General features: G+C 39.6%; 1 protein-coding gene across 1 annotated transcript in view; it reads right to left on the minus strand.

The window, feature by feature from the left end:
• hephl1.L (hephaestin like 1 L homeolog) overlaps positions 1 to 21834 on the minus strand; it is a 42340-nt gene that overhangs the window by 12842 nt on the left and 7664 nt on the right. The window contains exons 2-13 of the mRNA XM_018247778.2: positions 18911 to 19155; positions 17723 to 17935; positions 16199 to 16375; positions 13907 to 14161; positions 11070 to 11235; positions 9344 to 9483; positions 7370 to 7501; positions 6794 to 7005; positions 4106 to 4250; positions 2874 to 3086; positions 1925 to 2135; positions 1260 to 1399 (exon numbers count right to left, since the gene is read on the minus strand). Of these exons, the coding sequence (XP_018103267.1) occupies positions 1260 to 1399; positions 1925 to 2135; positions 2874 to 3086; positions 4106 to 4250; positions 6794 to 7005; positions 7370 to 7501; positions 9344 to 9483; positions 11070 to 11235; positions 13907 to 14161; positions 16199 to 16375; positions 17723 to 17935; positions 18911 to 19155 (2249 nt within the window). The remainder of the gene's footprint in view (positions 1 to 1259; positions 1400 to 1924; positions 2136 to 2873; positions 3087 to 4105; positions 4251 to 6793; positions 7006 to 7369; positions 7502 to 9343; positions 9484 to 11069; positions 11236 to 13906; positions 14162 to 16198; positions 16376 to 17722; positions 17936 to 18910; positions 19156 to 21834) is intronic.

Here is a 21834-nt window from a genome sequence, read left to right on the forward strand (position 1 = left end):
CCTAAGAAAAAACGCCCATTAATTTTAATGTATTTGGACAAAAAAATCACCCTAAGAAAAAAAGCCCATTGACTTTAATGTATTTGGACTAAAAAATCACCCTAAGAAAAAAAGCCCATTGACTTTAATGTATTTGGACTACAAAATCACCCTAAGAAAAAACGCCCATTAATTTTAATGTATTTGGACAAAAAAATCACCCTAAGAAAAAAAGCCCATTGACTTTAATGTATTCGGACAAAAAAATCACCCTAAGAAAAAAAGCCCATTGACTTTAATGTATTTGGACTAAAAAATCACCCTAAGAAAAAACGCCCATTGACTTTAATGTATTTGGACTAAAAAATCACCCTAAGAAAAAAAGCCCATTGACTTTAATGTATTTGGACTAAAAAATCACCCTAAGAAAAAACGCCCATTGACTTTAATGTATTTGGACTAAAAAATCACCCTAAGAAAAAACGCCCATTGACTTTAATGTATTTGGACTAAAAAATCACCCTAAGAAAAAACACCCATTGACTTTAATGTATTTGGACAAAAAAGTTGCCCTAAGAAAAAAACACTCCTTTGACTTTAATGCATTCTACAAAAAAGTTGCCCTAAGAAAAAACGCCCATTGACTTTAATGTATTTGGACAAAAAAGTCACCATAAGAAAAAACGCCCATTGACTTTAATGCATTTGGACAAAAAAGTTGCCATAAGAAAAAACGACCATTGAAATTAATGTATTTGGACAAAAAAATCACCCTAAGAAAAAACACCCATTGACTTTAATGTATTTGGAGTTTTGCAAATTTTTCAGCGAAACGGGACAGATTCGCTCATTACTAGCCATTATGTATTCATTTTGGTATTTTCCCTTTGTGCTTAACTTAAAAACTATTAAGAAATACATTTTGATTTTGCTTTTGCTTTTTCCCCTAAATTCCTTAAAACCTCCCACAGACTAGCTAAGCACACATGCGAGAGGTGCTATTAGAAGCTGGTAAGTGTAGCCCACCTATAAATGTTGTCCACAGAAGAACATTTCCATGCTACTGTTTTTCCTAAATTCTTATAATTATCTGGATACTGCAAAATGTAGCCTGCACATTGGTAAAGGTCACGTCTCTATGCAAGAAGCCCACTCTGAGACTAGTTCCTAAGGCAAACACCATCTCTGACCTGTTGTAGAACCAACCCTACCCATTTCCCTTCCCTGTTCTCTTTACTCCTGTGTCTGCCCCATCTGTAACTTTATAAACATCTATTTACCAAGTATCTGGAGATGTTCTTCTTCTGTCGTCCTCCTTTTCATTTCTGTAAATTGGCCGTTTGTGTATTCCCGGTATACTACTTTCTTGTATTTAGACCCAATCCAGTCTTCCTCTCTGCTCACAAATATATGTCCAGGACTGTAATACAATATAGAAAAAACTATGACAATATCAGCGGTGTGGCTACAGATTTCTGCCTTCATCTGAATCCACATTACTTATTCAAACCAAATGTAAACCTGGATTTAGTAAACCAGAGAACCAAAGGCAACTTTTATTTTTATTTTTACAGATGATGCATTCTAAATCTTTTGTGGACAATTTGTTATGTGGTCAAATGCAAAAATGGCGGATTCAGGGCTTAACTTCAGGGCTTGCATGAGAGTGTGGGACTAGTGGGAACCTGGTGGGTAGTCCCACACTTTCTTTTAAGAAGGGTCTAGAGAGTGAGGGCACCCCCCAAAGAAAGTAAACATTTAGTTTATTTGCAATGGGTGTTTATTTTTTCTGATGAGCCAACAGGTCTAGAAACCCATAGTAACCCTTGAGTAGGTTAACATTTATTTGTCTGCAGTTTGAAATCAAATTAATTTGTTGCTTTGGGCTTCTCAACCTGAGCTTTGCTCTTGTAATTGGATTATCCATATAACTATTTTTTCCTACCTGTTTTCGCCCTCCGTTAAGTTATGTTTTCCCAGCTCCCATGTTCTGTCAGGAGAATAGTCCCATTCTAGCTCTTCAGCGGCAATGAAGTAGGTCCTCATAGTGCCGTACTGGCGCTCAGTATAAGAATCATTACATGTAGCCACAACATAAATCTGCTTCATTCCATTAGCATAATGATGTGTGGTCTGGCAACTCACTTCAAATCCCCCTAATGAGAAAAACAGATCTTGGTATCATGTTTTTTTAACAAGTATTGTACATTTTTATTAAAAAAATTAGAATATTTCTATAGTATTTTTTATTCTAATGTTTTATACACCAAGAGAGAGACATTACATAGAAATTACCAATTAATAGAGAGAAAATTGAAACCAAAATTCCAAATTTTTCAGTCAATTAAAAAAATTTTTTTTCAAATTTAAATGAAAAAATCCACCAGCTAAAACCTGTCAGGCTTGTATATACTGTTGTCAAGCTATTTTATTTTCCAAGTTCGCAAAAATTAATATAACAATGCAACTTTTTATTTTAATATGCTAGCAATAAAGCAGTAAAGACTGAAGTTTATAAGAGCACAAGTCACATGGCTGAGGGCACCTGGGAAACAACATGTCTTGCCCCAGTCAGATTTTAAAATTAAATATTTTCCAAGTTTGCAAAAATTAACATAACAATGCAACCTTTTATGTTAATATGTTAGCGATAAAGCAGTAAAGAGTGACTGAAGTTCATCAGAGCACAAGTCACATGGCTGAGGGTACCTCGGAAACAATATGTCTTGCCCCATGTCAGATTTCAAAATTAAATATAAGAAAATCTGTTTGTTTTTTGAAAAATGAATTTCAATGCTCAAAGACTGTCTTCAAAGACTGTCTTCAAAGACTGCCAAGACGAAAACCCTCGATGGTGGAAACCCCCAGTTGGCAAATCTGTTAAGTTTACATACCAGGTTGGTCTGGGCGCATGTACGCTGTGAGTGATGTATGGGGGAAAAGGCTAACAGTGTCTCTGGTCATTCCTCCAAGATCAAGCGTGTTCCCTTCAAAGTAAATGCCATGTATATCAATTTCTGTGCCAAGTCCCATCAAATGCCATGATATGTTACTCAGCAGGCACATGTACAGGCTAGGGAGTTTTCCAAACATATATCCATTCACAGCTAAAGAAGAATAAAGAAAAAACATTTACTGGCCCATGATTGGCTGTCCATAAAAGCTCAATTGTTACATCATTTCACACTGCATTGTTCTTTAACAGGTGGATGACTTTCTCCACTGTTCACTGAGACTTTATTTTGACCAAAATTTCATTGTGGGACTGGGATGCCAGGGACCCACCAGAAAACCTTTGACTACAGTCCCACTTTCCAAAGTATCTTTTCTCCTCTATCTACTTACTTTCTTTATTCTCTTAATCACTTCTCCTTTGATTTCATCATCTATCCTTCTCTCCATTTCTTCTCTTTGGTCTCATACAGAAATGGGGAATGGCCACAGTATAGATGATTGGGTGAGAAGGAGGGTCATATGATGCTTGGGCCCAGCCAGAGTTTTCCTGGCATCCCTATGTATTGTGTCCAACCAATTTTCAAAGGGTAACAATGCCTTTAGGACTAGTCTATAATAAGTGCCCACATGCTATATCACCATAAACAAGAAATGTGACCACTACTGAAATAAGGTATTGTGCACCTCCTAGTAAGTAGTATGAAGGATATTCTAAGGCACATATAAGTTTGTACCATTGTCGTGAAAATTTAGTTACCAGATACCACTTGAGATAAAAGATGAACTCACAAAGAGCCAGAACCTTGAACAAAGGAATCACAAAGTTTTAGAGACTTGGGAACATATGACATGAGAAAATACTCATATGGAAATGAAAGGGGGTTACCAGTGAGATAGAATAGAGATATCACTCCACAGCACAACAAAAACAAAGAACTGCTCTTAGAGCCATAAAGGTGGTTCTGCCTTAAGGCCAGGGTTCTAGTGACCAAGGTTAGCTTGAGAACAGAATCCATCCAAGTCATGTGGGACTCACGGGGGAATCTCCATAAACATAGTTTGGTTCTCTCTCACCATTATATTCCCAATGAACTTGAACTTGGTTAGGCAAACCAGTAGAAAACACATATGTAGTTAGTAAGAGTAATATCTGAAACACAACAGTATTTACCGTGCATTTGGTTTGACTCCTGAAAATCAGCATCTTCTTTGTCAATGGAGGAATCCGGAATCATCTCAATGTTTTCGTCCAGGTACCAGCTTAAATTTTCATCAAAGACCGTGAACAAAAGGTAAAATTCCTTATCTACATGGACCTGAAATAAAATGTGTAGAGGAAGACAGGATTGGAGTTATAATATCAGTATGTATAGATGTTAGAATAACCGAGGCACTGAGGTTAAGAAGTACAATTACAGTGTCAGGATTTCTGTTCCTAACAAAATACCAGCAACAATTGTTTCATTTTAGCAGGGAAAAGCCTATACCCTTACGTAACAGATATCAATTATGAAGGGAAAGTATAATTTTGCATCTGTTTTGCCTTGTCTTGTATACAAATTACAATATTAGTGTAGGGGACTGGTAAATTGGTCTCTCTTTAATAGGCAGTCCCCTAGTGTTATAAACTCCTAAACTAGGTCCTAAAGTAAAGTTGGGAGGGAGACTTGTTTCCTTATCCTGCCTTCAGCTATACCCCCTTGTAGTTCAACCAGTGTCCAGCAGATGACACTGTGCCAAAGTATATATGCCTAAGCAGCCATGTGCTCAGGGTCCATTTTGTGTAAGCCCTGGCCTGGGCAGGCAGGCAGAGCTCAAGTGGAACCTAGACAAGTCAGGTCTAGTAAGGATAGGCTACTCACCTTAAGAGTTCACTCTAGGAGTGACAAATAGACAGGCTATTTAGCTGAGCAGCCTGAGGCTCCTACGAGGAGTGTCAGTGGGATTAAGATCCTGGGTAGTAATTGCCCAGAGTAGGGACTAAGTGTACAGACTTAGGGATGTATTAATTCCACTTAGGGTAAAGGCTGAAAGCAGGGTGTACCTTCATTGCTGCTGTACATGGTCTCTTCAATGCAGGGACCAGGGTTGGACTGGAGGGGTCAGGGCCCACCGGGGGTGACACATCAGTGCCCTGCCGCCCCCCCCCAGTAGCAGGGACTGGAAAATTCCAGTGGGCCCTTTCATTATGCCTTTTAAACCTATATCTTGGTCCTTCCGCTTTTCTGAGGTCTAGCTGATGTTATGGAAAAGTGTGATAAAGAGAAGGGACTAGAAGAATAAGGATGCTGAGAGAGTGGAAGAGGGAAATTAATGTGGAGATTAAGCCTCCTAGGGTCTAAGGTTTTCTGGTGGGTCCCTGGTATCCCAGTCTTATACTGGACACACATGTCCAGATGATTCCACATTATAGTAGAAACTGACATTAATGCCTAAGTATTTGCTTCAAGGGAATTTGTTTCAATATCAGTGATTTTCTACAAAAAGACACCCAGAAAGAAATTGTGCCGGCACATACAACATATTCACATACGTCAGATTCAAAACAATAGATTTTAAAAAAGATTTTTGTTGTTGATCTAGGTCTAGGGGTTAGTTCAATCCAGTGTTTGGCAACTTAGATACAATGGAATATTGTGAATAATGGGCTGGACTTTTTACCAGTAGCTCACAAGCAACATGTTGCTCTCCAACTCCTTGGATGTTGCTCTCAATTTCCTCAAAGCAGGTGCTTATTTTTGAATTCCCAGCTTGGAAACAAGTTTTGGTTGTATAAAAACGAAGTAGAGAGCCAAGTAGAGTCTCCTGTAGGCTACCAGTCCACATAACGGCAACCAGATAACTAATCACAGCCCTTATTTGACATCCCAAGGGACTTTTTCATGCTTGTGTTGCTCCCCAACTCTTTTTACATTTGAATGTGGCACATGGGTAAAAAAGCTTGGGGACCCCTGCTATATGGTATTTCCTGGTTTTTATAATATCCCCATCTAAATTAGAACTGTGGATGCACAGAGAGCATTCAGTGACCTCAGGAGAGCTCTCTGCACGAGTAGTGACATCATCAGGTTCCACGATAAGGCTGTGCAAAGCCACAGACATGGACCTATGAGTCAATGTTCATTATGTAGTTTATTAATCACAAATGGTACAGAAAAGTAGGATTTAAGTGGATTCTCTTAGATTTGCTTCTGCATGCTATAATTCAAGGAGAAACCAGCCCTTGTGGCCTTGTTAATAAATGAGCCCCACTGCGTTACAATTGTACATCAGTGACATCACTCATTTATGAGGAATAATGCGCCCCCTGCTCAGAAAACATTATAATGCTCCAATGGCTTTGTGCCATTATATGGTTTTGGAAGCCATCTGTGGAATAAAAAGTCCTTAAATTCCAGAATTCGTTGGTGACTTCTGATATCCTTGTATTCTACTACATTATTTCCTATGTAAATTACCGCACAGGGGTTTATCCTATACCCCATGCACCAAACATACAGGATATTACCCCCAAATTATTTACAACTATCATCAGTAAATAAATTATATCGTTTCCTAAATGCAACTTTTTTTTACAGGTATGGGACCTGTTATCCAGAATCCGGATCAGGGATATTTCCATAATAAACATTAATTAATCCTAATGGGACTTTTTTTGGCTCCAATAAGGATTAATTATATCTTACTTGGGATCAAATCCAAGGAACTGTTTAATTATTACAGAAAAAAAGGAAATAATTTTTAAAAATGTGAATTATTTTATTCAAAAGGAATCTATGGGAGATGGCCTTCCTGTAATTCATAACTTTCTGGATAATAGGCTTCCGGAATATGGATCCTATACCTATATCAATGGTACCTGGGTATTATCCTGATTGAGGGTGCCTTTACTGCAGACAAGCAGAGGTCCAACAAGGCCTGAAGCCGTGTCTTTGACCGGATCAACCGCTGAGTAGTAGAGATATGTCAGGCAATGGGGATCATGAGCAGTGGGTCCAACACTCTCAGGGACTGTCCATGTGTAGGTGAAACTGGTACCCGGGGCCACACGAGCTCCTAATTTCACAGATCCTTTAGGGACATTTAAATGGAAAGTGTAAAGCCCAGCCTGGTTGTTAAGTAGGGATGCACCGAATTCGGGATTCGGCCTTTTTCTGCAGGATTTGGATTTGGCCGAATTTCACTACCCAGCCGAACCGAATCCGAATCCGAATATTAGCAAATTCAGGGCGGGGAGGGAAAAAAGTCAGAAAACAAGGAAGTAAAAAATGTTTTCCCTTTCCCATCCCTAATTTGCATATGCAAATTTGGATTTGGTTCGGTATTCGGCCGTGTCTTTCGTGAAGGATTCGGGGTTTTGGTCGAATCCAAAATAGTGGATTCAGTGCATCCCTATTATTTCGTTTAGGGATAAGCCTTGCATTGTATGACTTACCATCTAAATATTCAGCTCCTTCTGAGTCTTTCATAAAGGACACCCCGTGGGGCATAATGCTATATTCTCTGTCTGCATTGTTGGCAAATGTAACCGTGATGGTATCTCCTACTTCAGCTTTGATGACTGGCCCTAAAACACAAAGAAAGGCAATTAAAGGGAAATATACTTCATTTGTAATGAGCAGTTCCCTTTACTCAGGGGGTTAGTCCAAACGTTAAAAACCTTCAGGATTTATTAAAGCCTGATACTGCAAAAAGTCAGAATCCAAAAACCTGGCATATTAGACCTGTATATAAGTCAATGGGAGAGGTCCCTATCCTATTTGGAAGTTTCTGTGGTCTCGCTGGAATTAGCCCAAAAATCCGACTATTACGGACTTTTCGGGTAAAAATGCCAAAAATTCGGGCTTTTCGGGAAAAAGCCCGAAACAAAATCGAGCAATTCGGTAAAAAACTCCAGAAAAAAATCACACGATTCGGGCTTTTGCACGGTTTTACCGAGTTTGTCCCTGTTTCAATAAAATTGTGCTTTTTTGAAATAATAAATAAGGTTCAATTGTGGATTCTAGTTTGGTCAGACTTTTTTTATTTAAATACTCTGAAGAATTTTTATTTTAGTAAATAAGCTCCTTAATGTTTAAAAAAGTTTGACATGCATTCCTACTAGGGATCACTTATTTTCTGAATGCTTGTGTATATTGGGAGCCAGATTAAAACTCCAGGAGTTGAGTTTAGCTAATGAGCCACAAGATGGCAGCACTGTGCTGTGAAAAAGAAATAGCCTCCCCCAAAACCAGAAGTTATTAAAGGGGTGGTTCATCTTAAAGTTATTGAATGGCTAATTCTAATCAACTTTTTAAATGGCCTTAATTTTTTCTTAGTTTTTCAATCAATTTGAAAGTTTCCAGCTTTCAAATATTTTCAAAAATGACTTTTTTGTTTCTCCCTCTCATTCATATTCCAGTCTTGTGTTCAAATCAGTGCATGGTTGCTAAGGTCATTTGGATCCTGGCAACCAGTTTGCTAGAAATTGACAACTGGAGAGTTGCTGGTAAAAATCTAAATAACTCAAAAACCACAAATGCAAATGGTCTCTGAATATCACTCTCTATATCGGTGATCCCCAACCAGTGGCTCTGGAGTGTTGCTCACCAAGCCCTTGGATGGCCTGAAAGCAAGTGCCTATTTTTGAATTCCAGGCTTGGAGGTAAGTTTTGGCTGCAGAAAAAACAGGTGTAATGCCATAAAGAACCACTTATAGGCTGCCAGGCCACATACCTAATAGACAATCACAGGCTTTATTTAACACCCCCAGGGATTATTTTTTCATGCTTATGTTGCTCCCCAACTCTTTTTACATTTGAATGTGGCTCACGGGTAAAAAAAAAGATTGGGGACCCCATGTCTATATCATACTAAAAGTTAATAAAAAGATGAACAACCCCGTTAAGGCGAATGTCACATAGGATGCTTTGACTTCCTGACACATACGGAGTGGTAAGATGTGGATCTCCACCTAAAAATATGTAAGTCTACTTGTAACAGTCTTGTATGTCAGACAGGGTGCTTTTCATTAGCATGGGTGCAACTTTGGGTCTTTCCAGATGCAGCCCTGTTCTCCATGGTCCAGTTTTTCGCGGGATAGTTCCAAATCGCAGACCCAAAAATGGGCAGTTTTGGGTAAATCAGGGGTATCAATGGGTGTTACCAGTGTGGGTCAGGTGCACAGACCAATTTACATCTTTTTTGGAAAATCTAATTTTGGAAGGTAGATAATAGCACAATGCTTGTATGTCTAGTCGAGATGAACATTTGACAATATTATTATCCTGTCTTTAAGTTCGGGATACCTTTTTTGGAGAGCTAGGGGGCGCAAGATAGTCCATTTTATGACATAGCTATGTCCCCTCGTTTAGTTACAAATATGCAGGGAACAAGAATAGGTATAAAGAAAGTTTGTTCAGACTCCTACCAAGTATTCCAAGATGTTCTTCATCGTCGGAGCGGACCTTCTTATAGTTAAAGGTTTCATCTGTGTACTCTGTGTATTGAACTTTCCAGTATTTACCTCCTATTCTTTCACTGTTTGCCGTGAAATACTTTGCTGAATTGCTGCAAAAGATAAATGGAGTTTGCCAAGATCTACATGTTATCAGAGAGACAACAGCTTACCCTCTGGACATTGTAAAGTCAATGCTGTAGAGCATTGAATGGGTTATAGCAGTGATCCCCAACTAGTGACTCATGAGTAACATGTTACTCACCAACCCCTTGGATGTTGCTCTCAGAGGCATCAAAGCAGATGCTTATTTTTCAATTCCTGGCTTTAAGATAAGCTTTAATGATATAAATACCAGCTGTACTGCCAAACAGAGCTTCCTGCAGGCTGCCGGTCCACATAATGGCTACCAATTGTCAATAGTGATGAGTGCATTTTTTCCGCCAGGCATAGATTCGCTGAGAAATTACGCATTTCCCCATCTGTGAATTTTTTGGTGAAACTGCGGCAAAAATCTGCAGCGAAAAATGTTGCCGCAATAAAAAAGTCGTCAAGGCAAAACTGTTGCCTAGACAAAAAAGTCTCCATAAGAAAAAAAACGGCCAATGAATTTAATGCATTTGGAGTGAGAAAAAAAAAATTTTGACGCCTATTGCCTTCAATGCGTTTGGAAAATTTTTGGTACAGAGTCGCTCATCACTAATTGCCAATCATAACCCGAATTTTGCACCCCTAGGAACTTTTTTTGCATGACTATTGTTGCTATCCAACTTTCTTTTATGTGGCACAGTAACACCAAAAAATGAAAGTGTTTTAATGTTTTAAAGACTATATGGCACAGGTTAAATATAGGATAACAGATAACACCATTATGTTCTACAGAGCTTATCTGCTATCTGCTGTGTAACCTGAGCCTTTTGCTGCCCCCATTGCTAAGCTGCAATTTATTTATATAACAATAGTAGTGTTTCTGAAGCAAACATAGTATTTTTACCAGTGCAGGGTAACACTGCATTATATTTTTATAACTTTAAAACACTTCACTCATTTTTTGGTGTTACTGTTCCTTTAAATTGTCTCTGTGGCCAGAGTGGCGCCTCCTAGCTTTGAGAAATATGCCATACACTCAAAGGCCCATGCCTAGGCAGGTAAAAACAAATGTTTTTTCCTCTACCACTGCTAGCACTAACGATGAGCCCATTCAAACCCTACTCTAAACCTGAATCTGGAAGTATAAAACTAATAAGTTGCAACTATTAAAATACTATAGAGTTTGCAAAGATATAGCAATTCCTACTGCCCAAGCTCTGATCTTCTTTGGTCAAAATGAGTAAGTGCAATATTGGATTTATCGTGTTCCAATAAGCCTTCACCTGGCCACCCATTGAAATAAATACAGTTGACAACCTACACTCAGATCTGATCCATCTGTTGGACTGGGCCAACATGGACCCTTCTCTGAGGACCACGTCAATGTCAGATGATACCATATAGACAACCAAGGTCTGCTCCCTAAAGCTGCTGCCTGCCTAGGTGTGGGCCTTTGGGTGCCTATGAGGTAAACACACCCTGGTGATGCTCCCAATGGCCAATATATTGCTTTGACTGGATACTGGGTCCACTGCAAAATAAAGGACAACCAGATAAAAACCAAATAATGAATATAATTCAATGGAAAAGCATGATAGAAGTTGGTTACCTGCCTGGCTGATCCAAAGGCTCAGAATGGAACTCGTCATTTTCTGTAGGCCCATAATCCCAAAGCACCATTTCGGCAGCAACAAAGTAGTTTCTGATCTTTCCAGACATCACAAATGAAGGAACCTGTCCACAAGTCTCCACATGGTACAGCCCCAGCATCCCAGCTAAAAATGCAAGCAGAATAATTAGCCTTTTAGAAAAATGACTTTATTTGTTACACAGGTCCATAAAAACATTCATGTTTGTAGGTTAATGTTAATCTATGGACAATACCTTTTTAGGAACCACAAAACTGAGGAACATCAGTGCACATGGCTATCAAGATTTGGTTACTTTCGTTAACTACAGCCAGGGGCGTAACTACAGAGGAAGCAGACCCTGCAATTGCAGGGGTATACGGGGCCCCACAAGGCCCAAATAATGAGTATTTTCATTATCTATTGGTAGAACAGCACAACCTGTGGATATGCTTGGGGCCCTAAAATTAATTTGCTGTGGGGCCCAGTAACATCTAGTTAAGCCACTGACTACAGCAAAGATCAAATATTGTGTTGGTACCTGGAAATTGTGAGGAACAAAGTGTTGGTAAAACATAGAGTTGTGGCCCTTTAATCATTAAAGGGCCACAATACCATCATCTTTTCCACTAAAATTGTGCTTATTACAGGGGAATACTTATGCTGGAATAGAATTGTGGTGTGTGTCTCTGTACAGCATAAAAGAAAAACATGTTCTGGAAACTAACGTTTACAGCCATGTTAGACTGGCCACACCTAGGGTTGACAGCCTCAGATCGGGGAGTGGACTGTGATGTCATATAGAGGTGGGTGATGATGTCAAAAGGCAGGGAAAGGGGTGGAGTGGGTGGGGACATGGACAGAATGAGCAGAAATATTGGGCATAGTATATAGTAGGTGGGGACATGGCCAGGGAAATGGGCAAGAGATATCCATATCTAGGGGTTATTGGAGAAAGACAGTGTAGGGAGGGATGTTACAAATATACCTGTAAGTACATTGCCTGTGAGTTCATAAAGGCAATCTGTCATGATTTTTATGATGTAGTTTTTATTTCTAAATTACACTGTTTACACTGCAAATAATTCACTCTACAATATAAGATTAAATTCCTGAACCAGCTTTTTAGTTGTAATATTGGTGTGTAGGTGCATCTCAGGTCATTTTGCCTGGTCATGTGCTTTCAGAAAGAGCCAGCACTTTAGGATGGAACTGCTTTCTGGCAGGCTGCTGTTTCTCCTACTCAATGTAACTGAATGTGTCTCAGTGGGACCTGGATTTTACTATTTAGGGTCAGTCCACACAAGCAGATTCAGGTAGATTAGTTCCTCGTGAGGCAACTTCGGGCGACTTCAGAAAACAAAGCGCTGCATTGACGCAGGCGATTTTCATTTTAGCCAGCGGAGGGCAGGGGGAAGACAGTTGAGGGAGATTGTTCCCCCGAAGAAGAGGCAATTTGTCTCTGAGGTGATCTCCCCGAATCTGCTTGTGTGGACTGACCGTTAGTGCTGTTCTTAGATCTTCCAAGCAACTGTTATCTTGTGTTAGGGAGCTGTTATCTGTTTATCTTCCCATTGTTTTGTTGTTACGCTGCTTGGGGGGAGGAGGGTGATATCACTCCAACTTGCAGCAAAGAGTGAATGAAACTTATCAGAGCTCAAGTCACATGACTGAGGGGGAGCTGAGAAACTGGCAATATGTCTAGCCCCATGTCAGATTTCAAAATTAAATATAAAAAAATCTGTTTGCTCTTTTGAGAAATGGATTTCAGTGTAGAATGCTTCTGGAGCAACTCTATTAACTAATGCATTTTGGAGAAAAAAAATTCTCATGACAGTTTCCCTTTAATTCGGGCCCTGGCTCTAGTGGGTGATTTAGTCATGTGATGTCATGCAACACAACATTTACTTTTAAAACAATGCTCACACTAGATTCTTAGAATGGTATTACAAACACAATAGGAGCTTTGAGAGGTGGTAAAAAAAAGCTTATGTCCATCTTGGATTCAGACAATGGTAGTCTAGGCAAGGCTGAAACTGCAGGGTAAGCCAGAAACACCTTCTGATAAGCAAATGGAAAATAAACAAATTTACAGCTTTTAATATTCCCATTAGGCAATTTCATTGTGACTCTAAGGGTCTAGTTTTTACCCATCATGCCACTGTGTTTACCTGGAACAAGGATTTCTGCAGCCCCTAGCAGGGTTCATAAGCTAGCAGCCTCACTGTGGGACTAATACAATTTGTAGCTAAATATTGAAGAGGCTATTTGTGTTCAGGATGTGTAGTAACAGAGAGACAAAGGTTGTGATTGTTCACATAGAGAAGGAGGGGAGATATGGTAAGTAGGTGAGAGGCTAATGAGCAATATAATATATGACAGAGATATCAGGGTATCCCTTGCTAAGCAGGACAAATGTCATCTCTTTCTTTTCCCAAGATACCACAAGCCGCTATGGGAATATAAAATGGAAATTGACCGTTTTTTAATCAATGAGAAAAAAATAAATATTATTGATGCACCGATCCCAGTATTCAGTTCGGAATTCGGGCAGGATTCAGCCTTTTTCAGCAGGATTCGAATTCGGCCGGACGAATTCAAATCCTAATTTGCAAATGCAAATTAGGGATGGGAAGGGGAAATTGCATGACTTTTTTTTTTTTTGCATATGCAAATTAGGATTTGGTTCGGTATTCGCCCCAATCTTTTGTGAAGGATTCGGGGGTTCGGCCAAATCCAATATAGTGGATTTGGTGCATCCCTAATAAATATATAATTGCACCATCCATAGGAAGTTCAGCGCATGGAATATTCTTACCCTGTATGTGGTCATTTACTTGACAGCTTAGCATCCATGTTCCTGCAGACGTTGGCGTCATCTCCACCGTGACAAACGTGGCGGGAAACAGATTGATGACGTCAGTCCTGTGACCCAGGTTGGTGACAGTGTGGCCATAGAAATAGGCCGAGTGGATGTCAACTTCGTTGCCGATTCCGAACAAATGCCAAGACACCTTGTCAGTCAGACACATATTCAAGGAAGGCAGGTTTCCAAACATGAAGCCATTGATAGCTGGAGAAAACATTAAACATCAAGGGGAGGTCATGTTGTAGGAGGTAAGAAAGTTTGCTCCGGGTCTCATAACTCATAGCAATGGAGGACCAGTAAATGCTAAATGGTGATTTTGATGGTTAACTGAGGCATGTTGGGAAAACAATCAAATGTGGGTCACCCAGCACTCTAGAAAATCCACAGGGCCACAGAAAAATCCCCAAAACACCAAAAAATTTAATTTTTTTTTTAAAGAAAAGACAATATAATGTACTGGTGCCCTGCACTCATATTACCAGTGTGTTTACTTCAGAAAAACAACTATAGTTTATATAAACAAGGTGCTGTGTAGCCATGGGGGCAGCCATTCAAAGCTGAAAAAGGAGAAAAGGCACAGGGAACACAGCAGATAACGGATAAGCTCCGTACTATACAATGGGATTCTTCAGAACGTATCTGTTATCTACTGAGTATCCTGTGCTTGAATGGCTGCCCCTATGGCTACACAGCAGCTTGTTTATATAAACTATAGTAGTACTTATCTGTTATATACTGTGTATCCTGTACTTGAATGGCTGCCCCCATGGCTACACAGCAGCTTGTTTATATAAACTATAGTAGTACTTATCTGTTATCTACTGTGTATCCTGTGCTTGAATGGCTGCCCCCATGGCTACACAGCAGCTTGTTTATATAAACTATAGTAGTACGTATCTGTTATCTACTGTGTATCCTGTGCTTGAAAAGCTGCCCCATGGCTACACAACAGCTTGTTTATATAAACTATAGTAGTACTTATCTGTTATCTACTGTGTATCCTGTGCTTGAATGGCTGCCCCCATGGCTACACAACAGCTTTTTTATATAAACTATAATAGTACTTATCTGTTATCTACTGTGTATCCTGTGCTTGAATGGCTGCCCCCATGGCTACACAGCAGCTTGTTTATATAAACTATAATTGTTTTTATGAAGTGAACACACTGGTTTTGCCAATGTAGGGCTCCATTACATTATATTGTATTTTCTTTAAAATGCTTTCATTTTTTGGTGTTACTGTTCCTTTACAGAGACAATACCCATTAGATCAAAATATGTACAGCAATAAAAACAGGATCAGCAATTTAATCAAAAACAACTTGGAATGTACATAAGATATCCAAAATAAGAAACATTCTTATGTACATATCTTATGCAGGAAATGTGTAGGGCCCTTGGCAATGCCTATGCTTTAATATTTTTCAATAAAAGTTTTTATTTTCATATTTGTGGCCTTGTCAATTTCCGGGAGTATCGAGAGGCCCATACTGTTATATATTTAATGGTTTTCAACTCCTTAAGCTGAGGATCAGGGCCTGGAGCACCTGGACCATGGATTCTATTTAGTGAGTTATCTACATTGAGTAATATTGGGAAAACAACCCCAGCATCAACATGAGAAACATGATTTGGGTACTGTGTTCTTTGTTTGATCCATTATCTCTTGACCTGTTCAGTTCAACCTTGACTTGGCCTGTTTTACATGCCTTTCTCCTGCCCAAGCTGATCCATTTTATTCCTACATCTATGCATCAAATCCTATGAACAGGGACAGTGTCGGACTGGGACACCAGGGGCCACCAAAAAACCTTAGACCTGGGGCCACCCTATTTTCTTCCTCTCCTCACTCAACCTCTGTTCTCCTGGTCTCTTTTATTTACATACTATAATCTATTATTCCATCTATTTAGAGACTTTGTTCTCATAGAAATAGGGAATGGCCATGAAATAGGCCAAATGTTTAGCAGCATGAGGGCACACTGACACCTGGGCCCACCGGGAGTTTTCCTGGTATCTCAGTGGGCCAATCCGACCCTGAACAGGGAACAACCATCCCCCAATGGCCCTCTCCCAGTTCTAGCAAAACAGTCATTTAGTACATATGCAGCCAGGCCTCCCATTGGTCTCCAGTGATGCAAGGCTGACATGGCAGACCCACAGATCACCAGTGACCCAGAAAAGCCTATAACTAGCCACAGTTCCTACTGAGCTACGTTTGGTCTGATTGTGATTGCTCACCGTGCATTTTGTTGCTTTCCTGGAAATCTTCATCCTCCAAATTTACAGTCCCAGGCTCAGAGCAGTAGGTATCAATGTTCTCCTCCAAGTACCAGCTATGATTTTCATCCATCACAGTAAACATCAGAATGAAATCTTTATCAACGTCCTTTCGATTGAAAGACATGTCCATTGTCCCTGAACAAGTAATAAAGCAGATGACCACAAGGAATATATACTCAGTATAAAGGTCCACCTCATACATCTGCCAATTCTCCCTTTCTTAAGTCAAATGGCCTCCCGTCAAGTCCTCCATGGGCCTAAGACAATCACCTTTTCCAGTTACTATCTGATTTTCAGCCCACCCCCAAAAATACATTTTCTGTTCTTTTTCTCATTCCTATAATTTTCACCAGAATACATGTTTAACACACTGTCTATGTACTCCTTGCACTCAAGAACAGGCCCTTTTGGCACCCTTTATTACATTAAGCCTTTAATTCTTTATTTACTTAATGGTTCACTCGACTATTTGTTCAGGGGCTTAACAACAATTCAGCAGGCTCAGCACATATCTGAATAGCATGGACTTAGTTAGTTCCCAGGAGGGCTCTCCCATCTTCTAGCATAGGAGTCCCCGACCTATTTTACCCATGAGTCATGCTCAAATCTAAAAAGAGTTGAGGAGTTACTGGAGGTTCCAAATATGAACTGTGATTGGCTATTTGTTAGCCCCTAAGTGGACTATCAGCCTACAGGAGGCTGTGTTTGGCAGTACACTTGGTTGTATGCAACCAAAACTTGCCTCCAAGCCAAAAATTCAAGTTTAAGCACCTGCTTTGAGGCCACTAAGAGCAACATCCATTGGGTCTGGTGAGCAACATGTTTCTTGCCATCACTGTTCTAGAGTCTAAGGGGTATATTTATCAAAGAGTGAAGTTAGAGATCACCACAGTCCACTAGAGTGAAATACCGCATCTCTTCATTAATTTCTATGGCATTTTTAAAGGCATATTTCTCAAAGGGTGAAAGTGAAAGTTCACCATTTAATATTTACGCCTTTAAAAATCCCATATAAATGAATGGAGAGGCGGTATTTCATGCTAGCAGACTCTAACTTCACTATATGATAAATATACCCCTAAATCTGGAATACATTGTGGCCTAATCTCCTAGTCCTCATTTGTTGGCAGAGTGCAATCGTACCAATAATAAATCGTGTCCTAAATCTACATTGTTTTTTTCTGGCAGATAAGACCTTATTTTAGCTAAACATGTATGTGCCTTTAAGGTGACTGTGCCTTGCTGTTTATTAACCTCTAGAGGGGAATCCCAGACATTTTATTAGTTTATGGTATTACTTTAAGGTCAGTGGGACAGATAAGAGGACAATAATACAACAGCTAAAACACCTACACAACCTACACAAAATTTTTCAAATGTTGAAAAAAAACCATAATATAAATGAACAGTGCATTTTAACATTTAAGACTTGAGATTTCAGAAAAAGACTGTATATTCTAAATGGCTTCCAATTTTTCTTACCTTTTTTACAAGTCAGTAATGCCCCTATTAGTCCACTTGCAATATCTTTGGGGGCATCTATATGGGAATGATAGATCCAGGTCAGGCAGTTGGGGTCCTCGGCAGTAGGTGCATATTGCTCCTTCACTATCCAGGTGTAAGTGTGCTGGCCCTCCGGAGGAACAGCATCATCATGTTTATCAGACTTATTGGTTCCATCTGGATAAAAAGCCCCTAGAAGAAGAAGTAACATTAGAAGCATGTTAATAGCATAGCTATTGGGAAATTGGGAAGTTGCCAAAATGTTTTTTTTATTATACAGAAAAAAGTCAACAGAAAATATGGTCCATATTAAAAGTTTTGAAAGACATAAAAAAAAAAAAAAAAAATGTACACGTTGCCATTTATCCAATGGGGATCCGATCTCAATTTTTATTTTTATTTTCTCTGTTATACTTTTCTGTTATAGTAACAACAGAAAAGGCAAATGAAAACTAATTCTAAGACTAACCTCCATATGTAATAAAAGGAGCTAACTTTGTCCAGGAGCAGTAACCCATATCATCCAAAAAGATATTTGCTTTTAAACTGGTGACCAGTAAATGCTACAGGCTGATTGGTTGCTATGGGTTACTGCTCCTGGGCAAACTTAGTGCCTTTTATTGCATAAAATAAAATTGCACATTTTCCTGGGATGCAAGTGCTAGCGTGCTAAGGGGTGCAAGAGCAAACACCATTAGTGCTCCTCTTGCAAGTTTAAAGACTTTTCAGCTCTAACCCATCCTAACCCAACGTGAGACCTGCCTGCTCCGCCAGTTTATATACAGTAACTACCCCTTCTCTGATGTCATTGGAGAAGAAGGGTTAGTGCAGAACGGTTGTGAAGCTGAGGGCAATTTGTTGGCCTAATCCCGCCCAATCCACAGGTCAACCCATGTGTCACACAGGTTTCAGGCCAACCCTTGCATTAATTGTGTGGTCGTTTTATAACCACAGGAAACAAAATGCAAAAAAAAATGACTAATTGTGGCCTTCTTTTGGTATTTGCACACTGTTTTCTCATATTTAGTTAATTAAGTATTCTACTGTGAAATAAAACATTGTCAATATTGTAATTTAAAGAATGCAGGAAAACAGACCTAAGGCTGGTGGCACATGGGTCGTTTCTGCCACCGGTGTATGTAAGTCATTGGAGAAGCACATTTTTACCTTCCGAATCCTTTGCATAGAAGACTCCATGTGGGTGCAGAGTATACGAGCGAGAGGCAAAGTTCTTCAGGTGAACAATGATCGTGTCATCCACCTCTGCTTTAATGATAGGCCCCAGAAAGCCAAGCCAGGCAGGTTTTTCTATTTCTTCTGTGTAATCGCCATCTGTATATTGTCTGTATATGGCTTTTTTGTAAATGCTCCCGATTCTGTCTTGCCCACCTTCCAGGTATACCGCTGCGTTTCTAGGGAAAGCAAAAAGACATAATTCCCTTGGTAACAAAGAATGGTGGGCCTGTAATGTGTATATTGCTGGTCTACTCCCTGGGATAACCAGCAAGGTAACAGCACTATATGGGTATGATACATAAGATGAGGAATTGGTAGATTCAGGCCAAGTTAAAGTTGAAGTCAGACCAAATAACATGACCTATCTACTGCAACTTCCTCTAGTAAGGAAGCAGCTTTACTTTATTTTAAGAAGCATTTACTCCGGGCATCTCAGCTAAATGCAGAGCAATGAGCTTCATTGGTAATTCTATAAGGGATTTTATGTTGGTGTTTCCAAACATCATAGTGGTTAGGAACACTATAGAGACAATAAACTTGAGGGACCTTTTATTTACAGACATGGGGGTAGATACACTTATGGGCGAATTTTCGCCAGCGTCAGCTTCCCACATCTCGCACCACTTTGCACAATTGCGCTACGACTTCGCCAATTCACTATGCGAAGTTTCATCCTGGGCGCCGAACGCTAGCAACTTTTCCCTAACGTTGCTTCGGCAGTGAGAGCATTTCATAGTGAAGATGCGCTAGCATTTATTTGTGCTTATTGAAAATTCACGCCCCTTTTGTGATGTCATTGTGATGTCATCGGCGGGGTGGCGCGGGTCTATAAAAGGACCCCGGAAGTGACTGCAAGCACTCTACCGACTTTGTCACTGCAAAAGCTAGTATTTAATACTATTATCTTGGAAACAGCTTATTGTATTCAGGAAAAACAATTATTTTTAACTTGACTTGCATGTTGTAATGTCCAGTCAGTGCACCTTGTGTTTGTTCACAGGTAAAAATCTTCAAATTCCTTCTTTAAAGCGATTTATGACCAAGATAAGGGCTAATTTCTCATTCCAGCCGTCCATAATTGGATCATCAACCTGTTATTCTTTGTCAGAGGTCAATAGTAAGATTCTATTGGCTTGGTTCAGCTCGAGCAAGTTGTTGTGACTGACACAGGATAAGTACATCTACATGTATGTTTATGGAAAAGGAAAGATATAATAACAATGGGGGGTTGTCGTTAGGCACCTTCCAATGAAGATAATCGCTTAGACCCCAGGGCCTGTGCTCCTGTTGACTGAAAGCTCCTCCTGAGTAATTTCTGTAAGAGCAACAGCACCTCCTCCTTTAAGCAAATGTGAACACATGCCTGAAATAGACGTTGGAGTACTTGAAGAGCTTAGTTTAGTTTGTGCTTTATTTACTATAAGCACACGCATAGTGTCCGGATCATAAACAAGCAGAGGGAACCCAATATGTAAAACCCTCAAAGACCTTATCGTATGTCCAGGGTATCCTTTGTGTACACCCACACTTGTGAAATGTAGATGTAGATGTAACTTGCACACCATTTGGAAGCAGATACAAATTGTAGCCTAGTCACATTTTTAGCAAAAGTTTGTGCCCAATTGAAAATACTGATTTTCGCCCTGTTAGCCTATAAGCCCATAAATCTTTATGTTCCTTAAGAACAAAAAAAAACAGTAAGAGACATACAGGACATTAAAAAAGTTGGTGTTTAATAAGGATCAGAACAGTAATTATAAGTGTATAATGCAATTTCTGCATGATGGACCTCTGTTCTTCTTCATTTGACAGAAGCACATCAATCAGTAGAACTTCCCCTGGTAATAATTAAAAAGAGAACCCCATTACAGTGATGCATTAAATTAGTAGCTTGGTCAAAGGATATATATTTCTGTGTGCTGAACCAGATGGTACCTTATGAAGGTTACAGAGACAAGGCAGCACTGTGCTTTGTAGGCCATGGTAGTGTATAATGATATATCTGGAGCTCTCCTGATTACAGTGCAGTATGTTCCAGACAGAACTACTGATAGCAAGGGTATGACAATTACATTTCCTGAGACAGAGAATGGATTACTCAGTCATTTGATGGGGAGTTAATTTCAAGGAAAAAGATATATATATATATATATATATATATAAATATATAAACTGCCACTTCATAATGACCTTTGGTCAAGAGCTGATTCACTTCTGAGAGGGATTGTGAAACAAAGAATTAAGCAAAGTCAGCCTTCCTTTGAGATATACTTTCATGTTCTTGTTTGCGGTAAACCTATCTCTATACAGGATGATCGGATCCATTTCACAATGTGACTTTGCTCTCATTCCCATTGATTTATAAAGCATAACACATGCCCTTCAAATCAGTATCCAACTGGACATCCATGGGCCTACCTAGATCACAAGGGTCCTTCAACCTCTTCTATTGACTCACATACTTTTCTTCTATTCTCTTTTCATTCTAGTATCTATCTTCCCTCTATTTCTCCTTTTTGGTATCATATAGAACCGTGGAATGGGCCTGATATATGCATAGAAAGGTGAACAGTTGGGAGATAGGATGGCCTATGGATACTTAGGCCTACCGGGTATTTCCCTGGTATATTCTGGTTGGCCAGTCCAACACCTTTCCAATACTAGTCCAACTTTTTAATCATTTCAGAAGCCCAGCATATCTCCATTACCTGGTCTACAAAAAAGAACTTGGAGGCATTTAAGATATTTCTGTGTTGCCCCAACTGTACTCTACGTGGCTGGTCAGTTCCTAAAGTCCTTCCACAAGTGACCTCTGCACTGCCAGACACTGTACCATTGGTTGGAAGGGAAAGGCT

Source organism: Xenopus laevis, chromosome 2L (genome assembly GCF_017654675.1).
Source record: "Xenopus laevis strain J_2021 chromosome 2L, Xenopus_laevis_v10.1, whole genome shotgun sequence".
NCBI classification, from domain to species: domain Eukaryota; kingdom Metazoa; phylum Chordata; class Amphibia; order Anura; family Pipidae; genus Xenopus; species Xenopus laevis.